Source organism: Neofelis nebulosa, chromosome 3, assembly GCF_028018385.1.
Source record: "Neofelis nebulosa isolate mNeoNeb1 chromosome 3, mNeoNeb1.pri, whole genome shotgun sequence".
NCBI classification, from domain to species: Eukaryota; Metazoa; Chordata; class Mammalia; order Carnivora; family Felidae; genus Neofelis; species Neofelis nebulosa.
The window spans coordinates 169675631-169700878 of record NC_080784.1 but is presented as its reverse complement, the minus strand read 5'-3'; the positions used below and the strand labels follow the sequence as shown (position 1 = coordinate 169700878).

The window sequence follows — 25248 nt, the reverse complement described above, 5'->3', positions numbered from 1 at the left end:
GTCGGGCGACGTGCAGGCGCCGAACAGCGGCGCTGCGTCCCCTGTGTCGCACCGGAGTCAGTAGTTGGGCGGAGTTGTCCTCGGCAGCTTTTCTTCTCCGCCGGTGTGAAACGGTTTAGGTCTTTTTCGCCGGATCTTAACCGGGGGCATCTTGTAGGAAATCGCGCTACCGGCGATGGCGCAGAACTGTCTCGAGGTGCAGACCTGACGCCTCCGTCGCGCGAAGGGATGTGGACTCTTATGGGTCGGGGCTGGTCGCAAGGCCGCGCGCTGGCAGCCTTGCGGGCCGCAGGGACCGCACAGCGGGGACGCCTGGAGCCTCTTCCCACGCCGACCCGTGGGGCCCCTGCCGAGTTCAGGGCTTGGGACAGGCTCTACACCTCGGCTGAGCGCAAGGTGACCGCCGTTCGGCTCTAATTAACTCTGTTTTAAAACTTGGGAGGGCGCTCCTGGCGGACTTGGACTCGTGAAGGGCTTCCTAAACTACCTGTGGACGCAGGTTGCGATTCTTGAAAGGCGGCAAAGCTGAGAGCTCAAGGTGCGCTCTGGGTTCTGAATCCTCCACCACTCCCCAATGTGACCTTGGACAAGTCACGTTCTGACTTTCCTAGTTTGTGATGTGGGTAACTATTGTTTATTTTATGTGACCCCAAACAAACTTGTTTTCTGAGCCTTTGTTCTTGTGGTGGAGAAGGCACTGTTTGATAACTATGAAGAGATACAGTGTAGGCAGAGAAGTAGAGTAACTGGATGCAAGTTATGAGTAATTGGAAAAAATAAGACTTAAATGTGATTAATTGCCCTTTTCTAAAATGCCTGGGGAATGTAAAATGAATTTATGTTGCAATTTCAAGTTCTTAAAAGTGGTATGGTCCTGTATATCTTTTTAATTGAATGCCAGTTGAAAGATGAAGGGGAGGAGGAATCCACTGGGCAAAAAAATTAGGTTGAGTTTTTTCTTAGAATTTCTTTCACATGTAAGTTGCACCTTCATTGTCTGCTTTGTATTAGAACATTTATAAAGGTCACGACTATTGTGGATTTCACTGTAATTTTCCTATTTTTAATGCTGGTTATGAAATACAGATTTGATTGGAAAAATAAAATATCTAGGGTACAAAAAACCAGACATACTCTACTCGTATACCCACTTTTAGCAGGTTGCAGTGAGGCTTCCTAAAGCATTAAAGATGATGTATGCAACTAAAACTCAGGAGTCACATTCTAAAATATTTTTAAATTTTAAGTGATAAGAGTTTTTATTGTTTGTTTTTTGAGAGTTTTTTGCGGATGTTAAAACTTTTTTCTCTGTCCAAATAAGTTGTCAAACAACAACAACAAAAATATAAAACTTTTGAAGATAATATTAGGAGCACAGGTTTTTAACTAGATATGATTGCTGGTTAAATGTATTATGGGGGCAAAGAATTTCTTTTTTTTTCTCCTTAAAACATTTCTGTAGCTTTTGTTTGTATGTTTTTGTTTTTGGCCTCAAGAGGTTTTGTTAGACAAGGTGCTTGCTCTAAGCTTTTTCAGGAGCTCTAGGTGTCTTGGGTTCTTCATTCATGAAAATCATTTTCTCAGTGGTGGGAATATTTATAAGGGACTCTTAATTAGCTAAGTTATCACCTTAACAGTGAAACTCATGTATTTGATGAGTGCTATTTTAATCAATTGTTTGTAATAAGAGTTTAGCTGTATATCTCTTTATTGTCAGAGGAATAATATAAATGTTATAAATGAAATTGTTCAAAGAAGACAAAAGGAACATTTTTGAATTAGTATGTTTGTTTCCTATCATGCAAAATGTATACTCATAAATGTTTCATTTCTCTCTTCTTTCTAGGAAAAAATTGACATGTCTAGATTCTCTGTTGAAAATATTAGAAATTTCAGTATCATTGCACATGTGGATCATGGCAAAAGTACTTTAGCTGACAGGCTCCTGGAACTAACAGGTATTTTCATCTTATAAATGGCCATGAGTGATTAATCATTATTTCTACCATGCTTTTTGAAGTTTTATTTTAATTTAATTTTTATTAAAAAAAAACTTTTAGTGTTTGTTTATTTGTTTTGAAAGAGAGAAAGAGCTTGAGCAGGGGAGGGGCAGAGAGAGGGAGAGAGAGAATCCCAAGTGGGGATTCACAAACTGTGAGATCATGACCTGAGCTGAAATGAAGAGTTGGATATTTAACTGACTAAGCCACCCAGGTGCCCCAATTGGTTTAATTTTGTATCCAGTATTGTGTCTTTTTAAAAGCTCTTAGAAGTATCAATAACTATTTCTATTTATAGGCACAATTGATAAAACAAAAAAGAATAAGCAGGTTCTTGACAAATTGCAAGTGGAGCGAGAAAGAGGAATCACTGTTAAAGCACAGACAGCATCTCTTTTCTATAATTGGGAAGGAAAGCAGTACCTTTTAAATCTCATTGATACACCGGTAAGTTGAGAAATAACTTTGTTTTTATTACTAAAGTCAGCCTTGTATTAAGAGTGCAAACAAATCCTTGTTCAATTTTTGAACTGAACATTAAATAAACACTTATTTCCTCAGTATTCTTATGTTTGAGTAACTTGTTTCACAAGCATCCACTAAAAAAAGAAACCTATTAACTTTCTATCAAGAGGAGTCAGTAGGTTTGGCATAAAAAAATAATTATGGCTATCTTCAGAAGTATCAATAATTTTTGTTCCTCAGGGCCATGTGGATTTTAGTTATGAAGTATCCAGGTCCCTCTCTGCATGCCAGGGTGTTTTACTTGTGGTTGATGCAAATGAGGTAGGTACTTTTAATCTTATGTGGTGTGACGTGCTCCTTGGTTGTTCAAGAGATTTTCCTTAAAATATATTTTGGAAGTAGAATTTTTATGCTTGAAAATAGGATTTATTGTATTAGTTAACCAAAATCATATGCTTTGGTCCTGTTAATTTGAAGTTTTATTGCACTAAAGCAGTCTGGAATGGACTAGTACGTATTTTAAACATTTTATGCTGATCAGAACTGTTAAGAGATTTATCCTTCCAAAAACTCACTTTATAGTAGTTCTTAATTTGGGGTTTTAATACTAATTTTTAGCAAACCTTGAAAATGAATTTATTTTAGAAGTCATTTTGGATAATTTTAAGGTAATAATTTGGGAAATGTTAGGTTTAAAGAAACATGTCAATAACATTACTAAGTTCTTTTGTGGTATAAAGGTAAACAAAAACATATTGAGTGATTATGTAAGAGTTGTGATATACTATTTAAAGCAAGCTTTTGATGTATTTCAGCTTCTCATAAACTTTTCATTCTAAACCCGAAGGTATTTGTTGTGTTAGACCTTTCTTGATCTTTTCAGGGAAGGTCAAGGCCTACCTTATATGTATAGTAGTAGGTTTTACAAACTGAACTGCATGAATGTGTTCTTTGGTAAGCTTTTAGGGTTCATGTTTCACGTTTTTGTCCCTAGTCCGAACAGTGTCCTCCAATAAACGTTTCCTGAAATGAAAGGAATTTTCACAAGGAATCATCCAGATGCATGGAAGTATAGATACCATAGTTTATACCTCTGCTTTTGGGGAAAATGTGTGGGATGGTATTATATTACAAGTTTTATGATAGTTGGTAGGTGGTCATATCAGTATCTTGTGTCTTGATATTTCTAGGGTATTCAAGCCCAAACTGTAGCAAACTTCTTTCTTGCCTTTGAAGCACAGCTATCGGTAATTCCAGTTATAAACAAGGTAATTCCAATGAGACAACAATGCTGTTTACTATTTTACCTTCTAAAAGTAAATTTAGTGTTTGATTATTTGGTATACTATTTTTATATGAGGGATCTTGAACTCTATATTAAATATATTGGTAGGATTTACTTCTTTGAATTTGCACACAATAGAATTGGCAACTCAAATTCCTGTATCCTTACATGTAGTTTAGAAGACAGTCTTCCTGAATTACATGGAGGGATTGAGGGCTATTTCTGCAGGAAGGGAATACAGGCAGGGCAGCCAAAATATGTCTGTTACACTAAAGCATAGATAGGAAGGGTGCCTGGGTGGCTCAGTCAGTTAAGTTTCCCACTTCCACTCAGGTCATGATCTCATGGTTTGTGAGTTTGAGCCCTCTGTCGGGCTCTGTGCTGACAGCTCAGAGCCTAGAGCCTACTTTGGATTCTGTGTTTACCCCTCTTTTTGACTCTCCTTGACTCATGCTGTCTCTGTCAAAAATAAATATAAAAAAAATAAAGCATGGATAGGAAAAGAAAAGGCACTTATAATCTTCAGGGAAATAATGTAATACATGAAACAAAGCAAGTGCTAAACTGAGCACTGTTGTTAAACTTTAACTTTTATGTTTTAAAACTAATAAAGAATCTTAATTTAAAAATCTACATTGCATTTAGTTGAATTTTTTGATATTGGAGTTAAATTTAAAAGAGGCAAAGTTGCCTTACAGGTAAGACAGTTTGTTGTCATAAGTTATATCTAACTTATAAAGTCAGTTTACAGTTTGGTTGACAAATTGTTACTGAACACTTCTCCTGCCTTGAGTTGCCAGCTGCCTAAATTTTTTGCACGCTCTGCTATCTGCCCTTGGTTTTTCAATGGCTATACTTGTTAAAATTGTATTGCCTGTATCTAGGTTATTTTAACCTTTTTGAAAAGAAAAATAGAGGGATCAATTAGCTTATAAGTATGCTTTTAACTATTTCCAAATACTATTAATATGTAATACATTTTATTTTTACTGCATTAAGTAAGGCATAATGATTTTTTTTTTAAAGATTGATCTGAAGAATGCTGATCCTGAAAGGGTTGAAAAACAAATTGAAAAAGTGTTTGATATTCCAAGTGATGAATGTATTAAGGTAAGATACCCCCCCCTTTTTTTTTTGTGAAGACATAGTTATACTTTTAAAAATCTCAGGTATTGGCCTAGTGAAATTTCATAGTATTTGAGAGTCCATCATTATATAAAGTTTTCATAGTTTTACAAAGTTCTTCATATTTCATTTGATCCTCCCAGAAATCCTTGTTACATGGTTATGACAGATAGGAATTTTCTTGTGATACAGTTGTAAGAATGTTTTTTTAATGTTTATTTTTGGGGGGGGGAGGGGCAGAGAGAGAGAGGGAGACAGAATCTGAAGCAGGCTTCAGGCTCTGAGCTGACAGCACAGTGCCCAGTGTGGGGCTCTAACTCACAAGCTGTGAGATCATCACCTGAGCCAAAGTCAGATGCTTAACCAACTGAGCCACCCAGGCGTCCCACTTGAGATACAGTTGAAAGAACTAAGGCTCAAAGATTTTATCCCATTCTTAAGAGTAAGATCTAGAGAGCTAATGTGCCAGGACTAAAATGTAGGCCTTCTGCAATTGATTGCAGTAGTATTTCTTGTTAGCCATTTTGTCCCTATGGAAATACTTCCTTTGACGAGCAGGTTCAAACCAATTTTAAGACATTTGTATGTGTTACAAGTCGGGGAGAGGCAGAGAGAGACAGAGAATCTCAAGCAGGCTTCATGCTCTGTGGAGCCCAACTTGGGGCTCTGTCTCCCCAACAGCGAGATCATGACCTGAACTGAAACCAGAAGTTGTATGCTTAACTGACTGAGCCACCCAGGTGCCCCAAGTTGATACTAGTTTCAATTTGAATTTTCATTTTCAAATGATGATTTAAGTGTTGAATAGCCACAACCAAACTGTGCAGTGCTAGTGCTTGTGTAGTAACTATGTTAGTGCAACAATGTAATGTTTAGCTTCCACTTTCAGTCTTGTTTGATTTTTGAAAAGGCATATTTCAGGTGATAACTGTTTTTTATCTATTTAACCTTAACACAGTGGTTGATTACATACAACATTGTAATAACTGAAAAGCAGTATTTTTTTTTTTCCTTAGAGACAGATACACATACACAGAATTTAACGTTTTTTATTATAAAGAGGGACCTCATAAAGCAGTCCTGGAATTATGGTTTCATAACTTGGGTTATGTTTTATTAAAGTGTAATTAACTATTCTGATTTTAATGCATCTTTACAAAATTTATTCAGGTACTTATTTGGTAGGTGTCAGCTAGGAGCACAGCAGTGAGCAGAATAGACAAGACCCCTGTCTCAGTTCATCAGAGAGGCCTCCCTAAGTTACTCTGCATCATAGCATCTCTCTGAGAAAAAATGTCTCATTGTATTTACATTCTCCTTGGGGAGACAGTCATTTAATAAGTAAAGAAAGAAGTAAGCATAGTAAATAATTGAATAAGACAGGTGTTGTCATGGATATTCGTTTAACAAATTGTGGTGTTTTAGGTGGAATGCCATACTTATCATCCACATATATTGTTTATTCTCTTCACGTGACAATCTTGAGATTTAGGAAAAATATAAATAATCATTTATTAGATGAGGAACTTGCAGCTCAAAGAAATACGTATTGGTCAAAGTCATGCATTACATACAGTCATAACTACTCAGATTTTTTAAAACTCTTAGACCACTGTTCTTTCAATACCATAATAGAATGCTTTTGTAATTTAATTAAAGAAGTATAGAGTCACCCAACTGTAATGGAAGGACACTTGACGTATAGTATAAGTTTTGTGCTTCCTTTTACTACTTTCTTTAAATTGATAACTGTTAGAATTCTTTCTTTTTTCTGATCATACAACTCAGTCACCAGGTAGAAAAATAGTATTTAAATGCTTATTTTTTTAAATTTAGATTTCTGCTAAACTTGGAACAAATGTTGAAAGAGTTCTTCAGGCAGTCATTGAAAGAATACCTCCGTAAGTATTTTGCTATTTTTCTATAGTTTGTTTGTCTTTAATGGTATAAAGACTGTCAGTCTGATGTGTTCTTTTAAATTTTTTTTTTTTTTAACGTTTATTTATTTTTGAGACAGAGAGAGACAGAGCATGAACAGGGGAGGGTCAGAGAGAGAGGGAGACACAGAATCTGAAACAGGCTCCAGGCTCTGAGTGGTCAGCACAGAGGCCGACGCAGGGCTCGATCTCCGGACCGCGAGATCATGACCTGAGCCGAAGTCGGACGCTTAACCGACTGAGCCACCCAGGTGCCCCCTGATGTGTTATTTTAGATTAGCCCATTCTTGTGGTTGGAGAGGATAAGTTATTTATTTATTATTTATTTAATTTCATTACCATTTTTTTTAATGTTTACTTATTTTTGAGACAGCACAAACAGGGGAGGAACAGAGAGAGAGGGAGACACAGAATCCAAAGCAGGCCCCAGGCTCTGAGCTTTCAGCACAGAGCCCGACCTGGGGCTCGAACTCCTGAGCTGTGAGATCTTGACCTGCGCCAAAGTTGGACGCTTAACCGACTAAACCACCTAGGTGCCCCTATTTTTTTAGAAATATTTATTTATTTTGAGAGAGAGGGTGCATGCCAGCTGGGGAAGGGCAGAAAAAGAAGGATAGAGAATCCCAAGCATGTTTCATGCTGTGAGCCTGACTCAGGGCTCAATCCCACGAGCCCCACTAACTGTGATATCATGACCTGAGCTGAACTCAAGGGTCAGGCACTTAACCAACTGAGCCCACCAGGCATCCCCTCATTTTAAAACAGTCATTCATTTAAAACTTAAGGTTGAATTAAAACTGATTTAAAAATAGGCATTGTAATTTATGGGAAGATGTTTTTATCTTGACAGTTATCAGCCTTTCTCAGGTATAAGAGTAAATTAAGCATAATATTTGAGTTGAAAATAGACATTTTATTAAGATTTTAAATTTGTTATGTGTGTGTGTTTTTCCTTATTTTTAATAGTCCCAAAGTACATCGCAAAAACCCCCTGAGAGCTTTGGTATTTGACTCCACCTTTGACCAGTATAGGGGCGTGATAGCCAATGTAGCGTTATTTGATGGAGTGGTTTCCAAAGGAGATAAAATTGTATCTGCACATACTAAAAAGATACATGAAGTTAATGAAGTAGGAGTTCTGAATCCTAATGAGCAGCCAGCACATAAACTGTAAGTAATCTACAATAGTAATTAAAATACATTTGTATGTGTTTCTATCTCTGCCTTTCTTAGATTGATATCCTTAGTCCCAATTTCATAACTCAGACAAAACAAAAAACAAAAAACTTACCATTAAATGCAATTAAATATTAAATGCTTTTGCAATTTCATGTGTGAAGGACAGTATAATTTTTTTTTTTTTTAATTTTTTTTTTTTCAACGTTTTTTATTTTTTTTATTTTTGGGACAGAGAGAGACAGAGCATGAACGGGGGAGGGGCAGAGAGAGAGGGAGACACAGAATCAGAAACAGGCTCCAGGCTCCGAGCCATCAGCCCAGAGCCTGACGCGGGGCTCGAGCTCACGGACCACGAGATCGTGACCTGGCTGAAGTCGGACGCTTAACTGACTGCGCCACCCAGGCGCCCCAAGGACAGTATAAATTTGATGTATTTTTATTCCTTTTGACTAGTTGTGACAAATTTTATGATCCTAGTGCACATTGGGTCCTATATTGGTAATATTTGATGAGACAGTGAAAGAGATGGTTCTGTCACCCATATATATCCACATTATACTGGGTATTAGTTTTGATACTTAATTTTTTATAATTAGATTTTTCAACATAAAAGTAGTGAAGAAAATTTGGTAATTTTTTTCTTTAGTATGGAATTCATGGTAAAACTTTGATTGGGATCCATGGCATGTGGGGATTAGAGAAAAACTGAATTCTGAGTTCACTTACAAATATTTGCCTGCCTACTCCATCAGTATTCTGGGTACTGATGGGATAAATCACCTGGTACATACTTGGAGCATTCTAAGGTCTTTGTTTCCTCATCTGTAAAAATTAAGGTAGTAAATCAAGTGGGTATATAGTCACACTTGATCGTTTAATCTTGTATGTCTAAAACTAGCACTATTTTGCTCGTTACATTTTTTAATTGAGTCATAAAATCTATTTTATTTTTATTCTTTTTAAGTTTCTTTTTTTTTTTAATGTTTATTTATTTTTGAGATAGAGAGAGACAGAGCATGAGCAGAGGAGGGGTAGAGAGAGAGAGGGAGACACAGTATCCAAAGCAGGCTCCAGGCTCCGAGCTGTCAGCACAGAGCCTGACGCAGGGCTTCAACTCACAAACTGTGAGATCATGACCTGAGCTGAACTTGGACGCTTAACCTACTGAGCCACCCAGGCGCCCCTTAAGTTTCCTTTTAATGTTTATTTTTTTTTTATTTATTTTTTTTTTTAAATTTTTTTTTTTTTCAACGTTTTTTTTTTTTTTTTTTTTTTTTTTTTTTTTATTTATTTTTGGGACAGAGAGAGACAGAGCATGAACGGGGGAGGGGCAGAGAGAGAGGGAGACACAGAGTCGGAAACAGGCTCCAGGCTCCGAGCCATCAGCCCAGAGCCTGACGCGGGGCTCGAACTCACGGACCGTGAGATCGTGACCTGGCTGAAGTCGGACGCTTAACCGACTGCGCCACCCAGGCGCCCCTAATGTTTATTTATTTTTGAGAGAGAGAGCGAGACAGGACATGAGCGGGGGAAGGGCAGAGAGTGAGGGAGACAGAATTGGGAGCAGGCTTCAGGTTCTGAGTTGTCAGACTCAGACAGAGCCAGACACAGAACTCGAACCCTCGAGCCATGAGATAATGACCTGAGCCAAAGTCGGACACTCAGCTGAGTGAGCCACCCAGAACCCCCCTAGTCATAAAATCTATTTTAATTTTACTCAAATTGAGGTCTCAGTTACATCATATAGATCATAACATTGACTATTACTGTATCTTCACTAAAGATTTTGGTACTTTATCCTAAATGTAAATTAGTTTGTTATCATGTAGGAAATTTGCTTAAAAAAAAAAAAAAAAGAACTAGAACTAAGGTAAAAACTCTGAAATTTTGGGATCTGCTCTTTTCCTATAAGAGTAACGTCAAATTGACGTCAGATTTGTTTAAGAGTTCACATTTTTCTGCTTGGTTAAAAATCTATTTTTTTTTTTTTTAAGTACATTTGTGACACAATTCACTAATAAAATAGTGTTTTACAGTATAGGAAACATTTGGTGTTTTTGCACTTAGTTTTACTGTGTTTACATTATATTTTAGAAGCTGTTGTTTAATTTGCAAAGGTGGGCAGAGTCATGAAGAAGACCATAGACTTGTTGTGTTGCAGAGGTCCTTGGTAATGGATTGTAAAGCATGGTATGTTCTTTTGCTGGCAATCCTTAGCATTGAGAATTGTGATATGTAATACTTACTTTGAATTAGACAAGGTTTTGTTTGGAAAGTGTAATAATTTCCTGGAAAGTTAGAGCTAATTATGAGTTTGCATTTGAAACACTAAAGCAGTCAATATTTCCATATAATAATTTTATTTAGATATGCAGGACAGGTGGGCTATCTGATTGCTGGGATGAAAGATGTCACTGAAGCACAAATAGGAGATACATTGTATTTACATAAACAACAAGTGGAGCCCTTGCCTGGGTTTAAATCAGCGAAACCAATGGTATTTGCAGGTGAGGAGCTCACAAATTCAAAGGATGAGGGCCAATTTGTTGTGTAAACTGAAATAAAAATTACTAGAAATACTCATTTTAAATAACAGCTAAACTAGAATTCTCTGCTTCTTTTAGATTTTTTGTGTGCTATTCATGTGTATTAGTTAATTTCATATGTGTAGTGAAACTTTATGTAGGAAATCATTTCCTAAACTTTTAGAACTTAGAAAATACAAGCGCTTAAGAAATAAGCTATCTGATGTATTAAAGAGCATAGTAATATGAATCTCCTTCTTGTTTTCCTAGAGAGTAAGTCATTACATTTGGAATATTTCTCTCTTTTTTTTTAAGTGTATTTATTTACTTTTTGCGGTGGCAGTGGGAGAGAGAGAGAACATGAGTAGGGGAGGGTCAGAGAGTGAGGGAGAGTGAGGCTTTGCCTGCCAGTGCTGAGTCTGACACGGGGCTTGGACTCGCAAACTGGGAGATCATGACCTGAGCCAAAATCAACAGTGGGATGCTTAACTAACTGAACCATCATGAGCCCCTGGAATATTTTTCTAATTAGGATGTTTTTATCACTAATTATCAGTGGACATTTACTGAGTGCCTTCCTGTTAGTTGGACTTTCTTTAATACTGTACAGTGCTGAGGGTGCTTAGGTGGCTCAGTTGGTTGAGCATCTGACTCTTGATGTCCACTCACGTCCTGATTTCGTTGTTTATGAGATCAAGCCCCTTATCAGGCTTCATGCTGAGTGTAGAGCCTGCTTGGGATTCTGTCTCCTTCTCTGTCTGCCCCATCTCAGAATAAATAAACTTAAAAAAAATATATTGTACAGTGCTAGTGTAGATAGTGGATAGTGGGGATAGTGTTACCCCTCCTGTGTATAACTTCACAACCTTTTACTACTGTGTGGTATTACAGACGTTTGAAAAAGAAACACCTGATTGAACGTCATTAAGTTACTCTATGCTGGGTATCTAGCGTTTGGTTTTCTCCATTTAGGATCTTGCACTGGGAAGTAGGAAGTTTGTTTATGCCCACTTTTAGGCAAAGTCAATCATATCTTTGGTTTTAATAGATTATCTGCCCTGAAGAATTAAGGATTTGGTGTAGTTTTTATTTTTACTTGTTTTTTTCTACTAATGGAGTTTCATTTGTAGCTGTGGAATGTCTTTAACTTTTGTTTCTTGAAATATATTTTTCTTACAATAGGTTTAATTTTCATGGTTCTTCTTTATTTTAATTATATTTGTGCAAACACATAAAAACATCACTTGGAGTGTGAATCCAGTTGTAAGTTTATAAGGCTTTGAAACTTAAAGATATTTAAAGCCAATGTAACTTAATATTCAGTTTTTTTAGCATGCCAGTTCTTGTGGTCAGTGAAATATAGGGAAGTAATTTAAAAGGTAAATGATTAATTTTGATCTTGGAAGCATTGTATATTTAGCTTTTAGGCATATTTTCACATGTGATAATTAGAAATCATTGTGTCCTCAGGAATGTACCCTATAGACCAATCTGAATATAATAATCTGAAGAGTGCTATAGAAAAACTGACTATAAATGATTCCAGTGTGACGGTTCATCGAGATAGTAGCCTTGCCTTAGGTGCTGGCTGGAGGTAAGATTCTATTACACCGTAGTGTCAGATTTTTATTGAAAAATGAAGTTTAAGTGGTTTATTGCTCCTGTACATTTGATTACTGAGGATAAGTTCTTGTTAGTGTAAAGCTAACTAAAACAACCATCTGCCTATTTCACCCTGTATTCATGTCCTGTGGGTAAGTTTTATAGCAATTTTAAATAGAATCCCAATGGAAATTTTGAGTCCTATTTAATAACAGCATTTAATTATGATGTGAATTGCTTGAATGACTTTTGATTCTACCCTTCCTCCACAAAGTAAGACTATGTTCATCAAAGGAACTAGACCCCTGAGACAGATATTTGGAGCTTGGCTTTTTCTCCCCCAGGTTGGGATTTCTTGGACTTTTGCACATGGAAGTTTTCAACCAGCGACTAGAACAAGAATATAATGCTTCTGTAATTTTGACAACCCCTACTGTTCCATATAAAGCTGTTCTTTCATCAGCAAAATTGATAAAGGTACTGTTGTGAACCAGCATACATGGGAAAACTAAATATGTGTGTGTGTGTGTGTGTGTGTGTGTGTATGCGGAATGCAAGAGAAACTTTTTTGTGTGTGTGTGTGTGTGTGTGTGTGTGTATGTGTGTGTATGCGGAATGCAAGAGAAACTTTTTAGTACACCATTAGCTGAGTAGCTATTATGTGAGCTATTTCTTGATTAGTAGACATTAAAAATTGACTTACCTTATGACTAATGATAAAGAAGCCGCTTAACTAATCCATGCAGTATTTTTCTTAACCTGATAAAAATCTGTATATTGTCAATATTAGCCTGTTACTGAGAGTAAAAAGTAGAATTAGTAATTTAAATACTGTTCAAAATCTAGCACAAAAATGAAGAATATAATTTTGGTCATAAGTAGTTTATCTTATGAAAAGTGAAGCATTTATTGCTATCTGGCTGTAGGAAATTTTAGATTTCAGGTTAATGATAGAGACAATACTGTATTCCATCTAAGTGGTAATATATTCATTCTAAACAAATTTTAACATTGGCATCTGTAAATATCTTCCAACAAAATTAACTTAGGAAGCTAATGCCTTATAATGGGCAGAGTAAAATGTACTTTTACATCATACTATTTCTAAGTGGTACATGAGATGTATTTAGTAAATGTCGATGAACACAATATATTACTTATGAAAAATTGTTACTAAGTGGTTATAATTCGATAGTTTTAAAATATAAAGCATGTTAAGGTAATAGTCTAACCTTGAGGAATTATTTTGTTTTTATTCAACAAGTGCAATAACAAAATAAATGCTAACATATACTGTAAAAATTGAAAATTTTAAAATGTAATTATTAAGATCTTGCTTAGCTATTGGTGGTTTTCTTATTTTTAGGAATACAGAGAAAAGGAAATTACAATCATCAATCCTGCACAATTCCCTGAAAAATCAAAAGTAACAGAATATTTGGAGCCAGTTGTTTTGGGTACCATTATCACACCAGATGAATATACTGCGAAAGTAATGATGCTTTGCCAGGTATAAATGTAATACAATTTAATATAAAAGTAAATTTAGTCCTCCCTAACTGGTTCCTGCTCAGGTTTTGAAAGATTTCCTTCTGCAGAGCACATTGAATTTATAAGAAATTTTCACAAAGGTCTTATCTACATGTGTATATATAAAGAGAGAGGTGTATAGATATCTATACTTTTAAAATCAGTTTGATTTTAAGTAAGAGAAAATAGAATTGCAGTTTTGATCATCTGTCTTAATTTACTGAGTTGATAGTTTAGCAAAGGAAACAAACTTGATGCTTATTTATACTGACTAGCTAAAAGAATAATTTAGCCTTTTTATACTTGAAATTGAGGATAGTTTGAAGGATAACTATAATATTTGAGACTTCTGACTCAAGTTTTTGCCACATTGTAATAAATGACTTAATCCACAAATCACAGTCCTCAAAACAAACCTACTGAAATACTCTGACCTGTATTGGAAAGAATTCTAAAATGATTACTAGTGGACTTGCACTTTAATTCTGTATTCACAAACTAGAAAACTTTGGTCAGTCACTTAATTTCTTTGGGCCTAAGTTTTTTTATTTGTAAACCAAGAAATTAGAACTTTTACTTTATCTATAATTACATTTGGTTTATTTTTGCATACTATGTAATTTTAAAAAGATAAAATTCTTAAAGACAAAGGATTAAAAGCTTTAGTAATAAATATGTTATATACAAAATAGTCCTCTGTATTATAAGTATTGTTTTCAGAATTCTAGTAGACCATTAAAGAAATATTCCTTCATTTTGCCACTCTTTATTAGGATTTGTAAGGAAATTTTTAAATTAGTAATCAACCTCTTTCTGTATTCATTTTAAACCATTTAAATAGGTTATCATTAAACACATTTTTTTTCTTTTTTAGGCTCGAAGAGCAGTTCAGAAGAATATGATATTTATTGATCAAAATAGAGTTATGCTTAAATATCTTTTCCCTTTGAATGAAATTGTGGTGGATTTTTATGATTCTTTGAAGTCCCTGTCTTCTGGATATGCTAGGTAAAAATTTAATGAGAAATTGAGATACCTGGACAATTCGTTTGGAATATTGACCAGCATGAGTATTTTAATACTCTATTTATTTAATAATTTCTGCTCTCTTGAGGATAGTTGAGAAACCACTCTAAGGATAGAAAGTCTTGGAGCAACCTTGTAAGTGTTAGGGAGTACTCATAATTTGCTTATGGAAGAATGAGTTCCTTTGATTCATCAAGCTATTACCCTGCTTTTAGGAAAAAAAAATATTGTAGTATCCCCTTGATAAAAAGAGTGTACTCCCCCAGTCCCTTAGAATTATATGTAATTTCAAGAAGCTACTATGATGGAGTGCCCGGGTGGCTCAGTTAAGCGTCCAACTTTGGCTCAGGTCATGAGGTTCGTAAATTTGAGCCCCGTGTCGGGCTCTTTGCTGACAGCTCGGAGCCTGGAGCCTGCTTCAGATTCTGTGTTTCATTCTCTCTCTGCCCCTCCCCTGCTCATACTCAGTTTCTCTCTCTCAAAAATAAATAAAACATTAAAAAAAAAAAAAGCCACTGTGATCTCAGTGGCACATTTAATATGTATTTGTAGTTATGTAATCCTAAGAGCACCTCTATACATTTGGAAAACAGAAGTACATATTTAGTCTGTAAAAAATGGTCGGTGTGCCCTTGTATCTGTGAACACTTTAATAACTTGTTCTTCCCTGGAATAAGTGATCCACATTATGAAAACCATGGTCTCATCCCCAGGAGTACATGGAGGAACAGCCCTCTAGAAGTGAAGGAAGATTTAATACTAAGTAACAACTCAACGCATAGCATTTTGGGAATAGTTTATATTGGGGTAAATAACTCTAGATGCCCTGAGTATCCTGAAATCTTAAATTACTGGAATATAAATATATTTTTATAAATATATATACATTTAATTTGTATATATTTAATTTAATATAAGTTTAATTATTTAAATTATAAATTATTTAAATATAAAATAAATTAATATATTTAACTTAATTATAAATATATAAATTACTGGAATATAAATATATTGGAATACAAAGAAAATATAGAATATGCTGGGGGAGTAGAAGGGAAAATGAATATTTACATCTGTAAAAAACACATTCAAAGAAAAATTACAGTACTCAAAGAACATGCTACAGTGACCTGGAAATTTAGCTTTATGAAAGGAGCTTTTTAATGAAAAAGTCATTATAACCCTTGATACAAAGGAGTATTCTTTGTGTGCGTTTGTATTGAGAAATTATTTTTTTCTGCTTTGTCACCCAATATTTTTCTTCTTTGTCTTCTTTCAGACAAGAACTTAAATAAATGGCAATGGGATTTAAACTTAAAATGAATTGAGGCAGCATGTTATTAAACAATTACCGTAATTAAAAGATCACTAAGCTAAGTGGTTATAAATAACATTTTAAACAAAAGCCTGTCAATTGTAGTTTGCCTTTGGATACCACTGTGTGAATTAAGTGATCTTAAAATCTTTTAGTTTAGAAACTTAAATTTCAGATTAAATGAGAGAACATGTTTAATTTTGAACTATGTAAAAATAAAATAATGCCAGCTTCCAGAATTGAGGTAATTCTTATGTTCAAAATGTATCTTTTTTATATGCAGTCAATTCCTTACTTAAAAAAAAAATCCATCATAGCCTAGGTTATCGGCTTCTCATGGATTGAGATTAGGAACAATTTCTCTTAAACCAAGTGGCAAGAATCTTCTGCAGCTGGGTCAGAAGAGGAAATTCCTTTCTTATATAAAGACTATATTGAAGCTGCTTCTGACACTTACTTTGATAGACCTGTTTGCCCTCAAACCCCAAGTAGCCTTTTGGAATTCTAAATGTGTTTCCTTCATTCCAGTGGTACGCTTGAATGAATATTTTGAATAGAGGTTAGGTTTCCATTGGGCTGGCTTAGAAATACAGACATTTGTATAATGGCTTCTTTTGAAAAAATGAGTGAAGAAATTGTAAATTTTTGGAGCACAGAACATTTTTAAAGTTGTAAACGGGTGATATCTAGGGACTATGTCTAGGTCTTCTTACCTCTGTTTGTGTTCTGCATAGTCCTTATGATGGTATATAATAAATGCTTAATAATGTTTGCTGAAGAAAAAGGATTTAGCAAAACTTGATAATAATCTGGTTTTAGAGAGTATGAGTATCAACTTGTCACCTTCCTGCTAAAAGCTTTAGAAACCAAACATTTGCAACTCTAGGCATGAGTTCGTTTTCCAGTTAAGACAGTTTAAGACTATCCACGTTCTTATCCATAACTGAAAAGACATGCAAGCATAATTAAAGTTTTCTTTCTCATTAGACCTCAGTTTTGTAAGTTAACTCTGTTTTAATTGGCGTGATAAGCTTTGACCATATTGTTTAATAGTAAGCAGCTGATGCTAACCAAGTGCTTCTATGTGCTAAGCTAGGCTCTGTTCTAAATAGCTTGGGGGCGCCTGGGTGGCTTGGTCGGTTAAGCATCCGACTTCGGCTCAGGTCATGATCTCACGGTCCGTGGGTTCGAGCCCCGCGTCGGGCTCTGTGCTAACAGCTCGGAGCCTGGAGCCTGTTTCAGATTCTGTGTCTCCCTCTCTCTCTGCTCCTCCCCTGCTCATGCTCTGTCTCTCTCTGTCTCAAAAATAAATAAACGTTAAAAAAAAAAAAAATTTTTAAATAGCTTGGTTTTTTTGTTTTTTTGTTTTTTTTGTTTTTTTTGTATTAGGTACTATTCAAATGCTTTATATGTATTAATTCATTTCATCCCTAAAAAAGCAGATTCAAACTGAATAGCAATATATGAAGTCCGAAAGTCTTATTTATGACGACTCTTTATCAAAGCCATAACATTTATTTTACTGGCAACAGAAAACTAAACAGAAACCCAAACTTAGTGAAATTCTGAGAATTAATATATTCTATTGTCTACAGCCAGCAAGCAGCTGTTGGGAGGAAACATTGGGAAGAATGTGACATTTGCCTTCATTGTCCCATTTTCCTAGACTGGCTTACCAATTCATTTTCCTTTCCCCCATAAAGCATGTTCCCCTTGCTTTTGCCTCTCATTTCATAAATGTGAAAAGATGAGGGAGTTTGTTTCTCACTCTGGTCATTTAGATCTGTTTATGTGAAATGTATGTTTAATATTTTGATAGAAAGTTGGGTGGAGGATAGGGGAAGAAAAAAGATATTTTGCAAAGAGAAATAATCTGTTGGGAAGTATAACATTTATCTACCACTTGGATATTTTTCCTTCATAGTTTTGATTATGAAGATGCAGGCTACCAGACTGCAGAACTTGTAAAAATGGATATTCTGCTGAACGGAAATATTGTAGAGGAGCTGGTAACTATTGTTCACAAGTAAGTTGAATAGAAATTAGCATTCATGGAATGTGAAAGTAACCACTTTTGACATGGTTTTTAAATTATTGATCATTTTTATTTGACAATGACATTTTGAAAACTTAAGAGTAATTCATTAAATTTTCTTGTACTAGTTTCTCCTTCCATTCTTTTTGCATGCTTTTTTCCAAACTATTAAATATGAAAGAAGAGAATTATTGTAAAAAAGGATAGTGTCATGGAAAGAAATGTTTTCCTTACCAAAATAGGACAAAATAAATGATTTTTAAACTTCATGATAGGTTTAAAATTGAGAACAAGTTTTTATCTTCATAAAAAATTTTTAATAATGAAAAATGAAATACCTTACGCATCGAACAAATAGATTGATAAAAATAATGGAGCACTTGTTTAATAATCATGTTATGTTAAACCATTCTAAAACTATATTGCGGAGTACTGTTAAGTGACAAAAATGCCTACTAAATAAAAAGCCAAACATATATACATTATGTTCCAAACTGTAAAATAACAAATATAATATGTATGCAGAAAAATAGCTGGACGGATATATGTTTAACACAGAGATTCTAAAATGTTTAACATTGGTTTTCTATGGGTGAGGGGAACGGTTTTTATGTATGTTTTTCTAGATTTTCTGTAATCGGTCATGTTATTTTTGCAATCAGAGAAGTCCTATCATTCAGAGAGAAGCGATGTTTATGACAGATGAGTTCCATTTGAACCTCCTGAAGAAATCACCTTTATTGGGCACCTGGGTGGCTCAGTCTCTCTCTTTTTTATTTTTATTTATTTATTTTTTTTGAGAGAGAGAGTGCAAGCAGGGGAGGGACAGAGAGAGGGAGACAGAGAATTCGAAGCAGGCTCCAAGCTCTGAGCTGTCAGGCCAGAGCCCAATGTGGGGCTCAAACTTGTGAACTGCAAGATCATGACCTGAGCCAAAGTTGGAAGCTCAACCGACTGAGACACCCAGGTGCCCCAAGGTCAGTCTCTTAACTCTTGATCACATCAGCTCAGGTTGTGAGTTCAAGCCCCGTATTGGTCTCCACACTGGGCATGGAGTCTACTTAAAACAAGAAATGGATTAATCCAAAAAAAAAGAAAGAAATCACCTTCATGTTTATTATACATATAGGCTAGAAACCTACTTTGTTATTATTTTTAGTTTTGAGAGAGCGAGCATGAGCTGGGGAGGGGCAGAGAGAGAGGGAGACAAAGAATCTGAAGCAGGATCCACACTGTCCGCGCAAAACCCGATGCAGGGCTCAGGGCTTGAACCCGTGAACCACGAGATCATGACTTGAGCTGACACTGGACCCTTAACCTATTGAGCCACCCAGGCACCCCTAGAAAGCTACTTTAAATGTTTGTATTTAGGATGTGTAAATAGTTGCATTTTCTCTCTCAGAGACAAAGCACACTCTGTTGGCAAAGCCATATGTGAACGTCTGAAGGATTCTCTTCCTAGGCAACTGTTTGAGATAGCAATTCAAGCTGCTGTTGGAAGTAAAATCATTGCAAGAGAAACGTGAGTTGAAATTCATTTTTGTTCCCTGTTTTAGAAGTGATAAATTGTTAGAAATGATATGACTTAAGAATGAAATAATACTGAAAAATTTAACTTCTCATTGGCCTAAGCTTTATTCCTACTCGGGGAAATACTAAACTGGTTTTTAATTCCATTTAATTAAGTGATGACTGTTATAATGATTTACTTAAATTTAACATTTTAAGCTATATTATGTATAATTATTAACATAATGGACATTGGTTTGATGAATTGCTTTATTTCCATTCATTTTACTGAATGACTACTGAATTTCCTGAGTTAGGAATAGTGTATAAGCTACTAGCAACTGAAACTTTTGAAGAAGTTTTGAAAAAAAAGAATTGTTGGAGATATTCTTCCAAAAGACAAAATTAAATTATGATTTTTACTTAACGCACTTAATATTACTTCCTCAGAGTTAGCAGAATTATAAATCAGAAAGATGAGAGAAGAATGCTAATGTATTAAGCTTTGCATTGTAGGTTGATTATGTGATTCAGTAGACATGGAAAATAGGCTAATTTATGTAGGAAACTGGTCTTTTTTATGATATGTGATCTATAAATTGGGACATGGAATAAGCTGTTCTACTAGTAACAGTAAAGGGAAGAACTATCTGGTAGCATATTTCTTTCCTTGACTTCTGGGAAATCAGAAGTCTTTCCTTAGCTGGAAATTGCTATTCAGTTGTAGTTTAAACCCAAACTTGCATGTGTCAGTAGTGGTGAAGTGACAACCACCGTTTTTATATAGTCTTTGGATAAATTTTATGCCTGTATTTGTAACAAAATTTTCTTTCCTAACGCAATTTAGCTTTAGTTAATTGTTTTGAGTTTCGTGAATACCCGGAGATTGGTCAGGAATTGATAACCAGGGAACATCCTGGAAAGTGCAATTTAAAATATCAAATAATTCTAACATAAGTGTGTTGAAGTAGAATACCTTAAAGGAAAAAAATAGATTTTTATATCCTACGAATATATATAAATGGAGCTTTTTTCAAATTTCCTGTCTTCCACCAAATGCTGTAGAAATTTCTTAATTCTTATCCTTTTAGAAGCACTATAGAAAGATTAGTTTATAACTGCTTGAGTGGATATATTAAAATTGTTTAGTTTTCACAGAAAGAGTTTTATAAAAATAATATATTCTTTATATGCCTTAGTCACTCTTAACCCACATTTGGTAGAGTTAGTGATGTGATGATAACCATTTTTAAATTTTTTGGTAGTAGTGCTTAGTAGTAGTTTTAGGTTGAGCCAGAAATTACTTTGTATAATTCTTATAATTAAGGTCATATAATTAAGGCTTGAATTTGGCCTAATCAAGAATACACACAAGCCTTGACCTTTTTTTATTTTTAATAAAATTTATGTTGATGTTCATGCTGAATTCATTTTCTATTTTATGTCAAATACACCCAAATAGATACAAGAGCATTTGAGCTAATTTTACTTACGTATAACATGATCATTTAAATCTTTAGTAAAGGAGAGATTGTTTTTGAAAATAAAGTACTTTTAAAGAGTGTAATGAAATTATGTAATTCTTATATAAAATTTCCTCTTTTACAGTGTGAAAGCCTATAGGAAAAATGTTTTGGCAAAATGTGTACGTATCTACCTGTATTCTACTTTGAATAATAGATCTATTTTATGGGTTTAAAGTCAAAAGCAGTATAAATATATTGGTTTCCATTGTTTTTACAATAACTTTTTATTTCATCTCTAGGTTTTTGGTTTTTTTTTTTTTAATGTTTATTTATTTTTGAGAGAAAGAGTGTGAGCAGGGGAGGGGCAGAGAGAGAAGGAGACAAAATTTGAAGGAGGCTCCAGGCTCTGAGCTTTCAGCCCAGAGCTAAACATGGGGCTCAAACCCACCAACCATGAGATCATGACCTGAGCCGAAGTTGGACGCTTAACCGACTAAGCCACACAGGGTCCCCTAGTTTTTTTTTAAATAGGTAAATCTCAGGTTGACTAACATATTCATTTTGATAACATTCTTATTCCATCTTATTTATAAAAATTTCCTTATATTAAGTACTGTGTAAGATAGTATTTTGTAACAGTTAAGATCAGGATAACATTATTGACCTAATTTCCAAGGAGAGATTTTGAAGACAATGACTGTGGGAAGAGTATGGCAGTTTGAAATCCACCTCTCTTACATTGCTTTGTTGAGGTGTCTTTTCTGTTAAAACGTTTTCTTAACCAGTAAATGCCTTTTCTAAATCCTTAGCATAGGGACTGGCACATTTGTGCCTATGTGAGTTTATTGGACTATAGATAAATGATGCAAAATTTCAAGACTTGAATCAGTAAGAGGATTGATAATTCTTCTTTGACATGCATAACATAGTGCTAGATTTCATTGGTGAGTTTCATCTCATCCAAAATATAAATAAAGCCTTTATCATTCTTTGAGAAGATGTTAAATTGAGATCTATGAAAGGATTAGAAAGGTAACTGCAGATGTGTATCTCATGGGTAATAATTGTAAGGTTATTGTAATTGTGTTGATGTCTGTATGTAATTGTATGATTAATTTTCTATGGAGTAATTTGTTGGACTTCAAATTTTTAAAAATATTTTTCAGTATGGTGGTGATATTACCCGAAAAATGAAACTTTTGAAGAGACAAGCAGAAGGAAAGAAAAAACTGAGGAAAGTTGGCAACATTGAAGTTCCAAGAGATGCCTTTATAAAAGTTCTAAAGACACAATCTGATAAGTAATTGCTGGAAAAAAAATATAATGAATTTTCATAAATTAAAATTTGTGTATCTTTTTTCTTAGTAGCTGTATATGTTGACAACAGAGTGAAAATTATAAAACTTGCTTGTTGCTTTCAGGGTTTTGGGTTTAAATAACCTATTAGCAGGGGCACCTGGGTAACTCAGTCGGTTAAGTGTCCTACTCTTGATTTCGGTTCAGGTCATGATCCCATGGTTTGTGAGTTCGAGCCCCACATCGGGCTCTGTGCTAGCAACTCAAAACCTGCTTGGGATTCTCTTTCTCTCTCTGCCCCTTCCCCACTCATTCCCCACCCCTGCCCCCTCAAAAATAAACAAAAATAACCTATTAGCTTTTCTTTGAAAAGGAAGTAGTAGATGGATAAGAGCTTGGATTCTGAAGCCATATTGTCTGGTTTCAAACTTCTTTTCCACCACTCACTGGCAAGGTAGATTGTTACTTAATCTCTGTTTACTCTTTAGTAAAATCAGGATTATACTATTATTTACCTCCATAGGTTGTTGGGAAGATCATATCAGATAGTATGCTTAGAATATTCAGAAGAGTGTATGACACAATAGTATGTACTTAGTGAATCTTAACTATTTTGTTTTCACGCATTTTTTTTAAGTTTATTTTGAGAGAGCAAGTGCACATGAGCAGGGAAGGGACAGAGAGAAAGGGAAGGAGAAAATCCTGAGCAGGATCCTTATTGTTGGGGCAGAGCTTCAGATGGGGCCCCATCTCACGAACCAAACTGAGATCATAACCTGAGCTGAAATCAAGAGTTGGACGCTTAACTGACTCAGCCCCCCAGATGCCCCATGAGTATTTTTCTTACACCGAAAGGCCCCATACTTAAGATTCTCTCTAGTTCAACCCCAAGATATTCTCAAAATCACCTTATCAATTTATTGTTAGCTGGATAAATTTAGATTTATAGGAGTTATTGAAGTCAAATAGCATACTAGCTGGACATGTGCTGTTTAGTTTTTGTTAAAATTTTTATAAATATTTGGAACTAGACAATTTATATACACATCTAAATTAAAATTAAGGGTAGGAGCTGCCTTAATTTTATAATTAAAATGCATTTGGTGCAAAATGATGGGTATTTGGTATTAGCAGCAGTATTAATAATATTATTGCCAGATTTCATAATTGAAAGTTTGAGCTTTAGTTAATTTAGTTGAAGTCACACAGGCAGTAAATGGTTGTCATGCTTTAAAATATGTCCTTTTAACTACCATGTTTACCAAGTTAATGAACAAATGAGAGGGCAGATGGTATTACAGTAAGAGAAATAATTTAGCGATTTAATTTTGTCCTCTACCTTGAATGTACTGAATGACATAAATGTCTTTTGGGGATAAGACTATTGATACATGTTATACTAAGGTTATTACATTATGAAGTAATTCTACAGAAGATAGGATTTGTTAAAATTGTGTATAGAAGTTAATTACCTGTGATTTCATTCTTATATAACCTTAGAGATCTTTCCTTCTCTTCTAGCTGTATTAGAACAGATGAAGTATGAAATTCTGTAACAGTATTTTGGAAAACGGCAGTATATTTGAAACTAGAAGAGCATTTACATATAATTTCTAATACAGAGTGTTCTGTTCTACCATTACTTTCAGGAGAAAGAAGTTGGTACCTGACATGAAGTATACACGATGTGTGTACTATGTAATATTTGTGTTTTATTAGTAGGCATAGAATTTGGACACATTTAATTTTCTTCCTTTAAGCTCTTGACTTTTTAGGAAGCAATTTTACTTAAAGTAATAAAATATATTTTTCAAATTTTTTAATATAAGCTTAAGTTCTCTCCCCTGGTCACTCTACCAAACAGATGATTTTCATGGTTTAGAGTTGTGTGCCTTCTAAGTGTATCCCTGATAGGACCTTGCTATACTAAGATTTTTGCAGATACTACAATAATGTAAATGAGTATTAGAATAGCCACCATTTATTGAGTTTAATATGTGACAGCCACTGAACTGAGCTCCATAGGCATCGCGTCATTCAGTCTACAGTCAAGATACAGATACTATTACCATCCTATCTTACAAGGCAAGAAGCTCAGACTCCCCACATTGCCAGTGTCATTGACAGAGCTAGGATTTAAACAGTGGTTTCTTTATCCAAACCCCACCAGTTCTTAGCTACCATAGTTTATTGCCTTGTGGAAATATCTATTAGCCTTCTTAGTTCTTTACTTAGCAGCAGCTTGGCCTCTGAGCTAGGGAGCTAGAGTCACCAGAAATCAGTTTGCTTGGGGACCTGAACCTAAAACCAGCACCTAACATCAGGGGCAGTGATGGAAAGATCTTCTAAACTGTGTTTCAGCTATCCCATTTAAAGCACAGAAGTTAACTACCGAACCATGTACTAAAACAGGTATCTTTAGCTATTTCACTATAATACTAGGACATTCTTAGTTCAGATTGTTTGTAGTAAACGGTACAATTTTATTACGAGGTGTGTGACTGGAAGATTATACTGACATACTAGTCATTTAAAGACCATTTGTAACACTTAAGGTTATTGTAACTGCATTACCTGTAATGAAAGGAGCATATTTTATTTTAAACGTTATATTTATTTTTGTTTAATTTTTATTGTTAATACATTTCAATCACATTTCAATTAAGGTATGCTTAATTAAGTATGTTAAATAATGTTCTTCTAGGTGCAAACAAAATATGCAGAAGGGAGCATTTTTTATTCCCCAAGGAGTGACTAAGAAATTATAGGTAGAATCATTGCCTTTTCACTTAGATCTCCCCAAATGCATGATGGCAACAAACAAAAATAAATGCAGGCTCAATACAACTATTAATGTTGGAATCTCTCAGATGTGTGTATTCAGTTTCACTTCTGGAAATAAAATTTAGATGGCATTTGTTTATTATGAGCTTTATTTGAATTAAAGATAGAA

General features: G+C 34.8%; 1 protein-coding gene across 4 annotated transcripts; it reads left to right on the top strand.

Moving 5' to 3' along the window:
- Positions 1-23: 23 nt before the first annotated feature.
- Positions 24-24905, top strand: GUF1 (GTP binding elongation factor GUF1). 4 transcript variants are annotated; one of them, XM_058722711.1, is made up of 17 exons: positions 24-396; positions 1847-1958; positions 2299-2447; positions 2706-2786; positions 3656-3733; positions 4777-4860; positions 6712-6776; positions 7779-7982; positions 10359-10498; positions 11987-12110; positions 12463-12595; positions 13485-13628; positions 14523-14656; positions 17914-18015; positions 19427-19546; positions 21142-21178; positions 22166-24905. In XM_058722711.1, exons 1-17 carry the CDS (start codon positions 229-231, stop codon positions 22301-22303), a joined length of 2013 nt encoding a protein of 670 aa, XP_058578694.1. In that variant the 5' UTR covers positions 24-228; the 3' UTR covers positions 22304-24905. The 4 variants fall into 4 exon arrangements, 3 of the variants coding, with proteins under 3 accessions (XP_058578694.1, XP_058578692.1, XP_058578693.1); XM_058722710.1 differs by lacking the exon at positions 24-396 and adding an exon at positions 405-538; XR_009259606.1 differs by lacking the exons at positions 21142-21178; positions 22166-24905 and adding an exon at positions 18826-19001 and having other exon boundaries at positions 19427-19517.
- Positions 24906-25248: the final 343 nt, after the last annotated feature.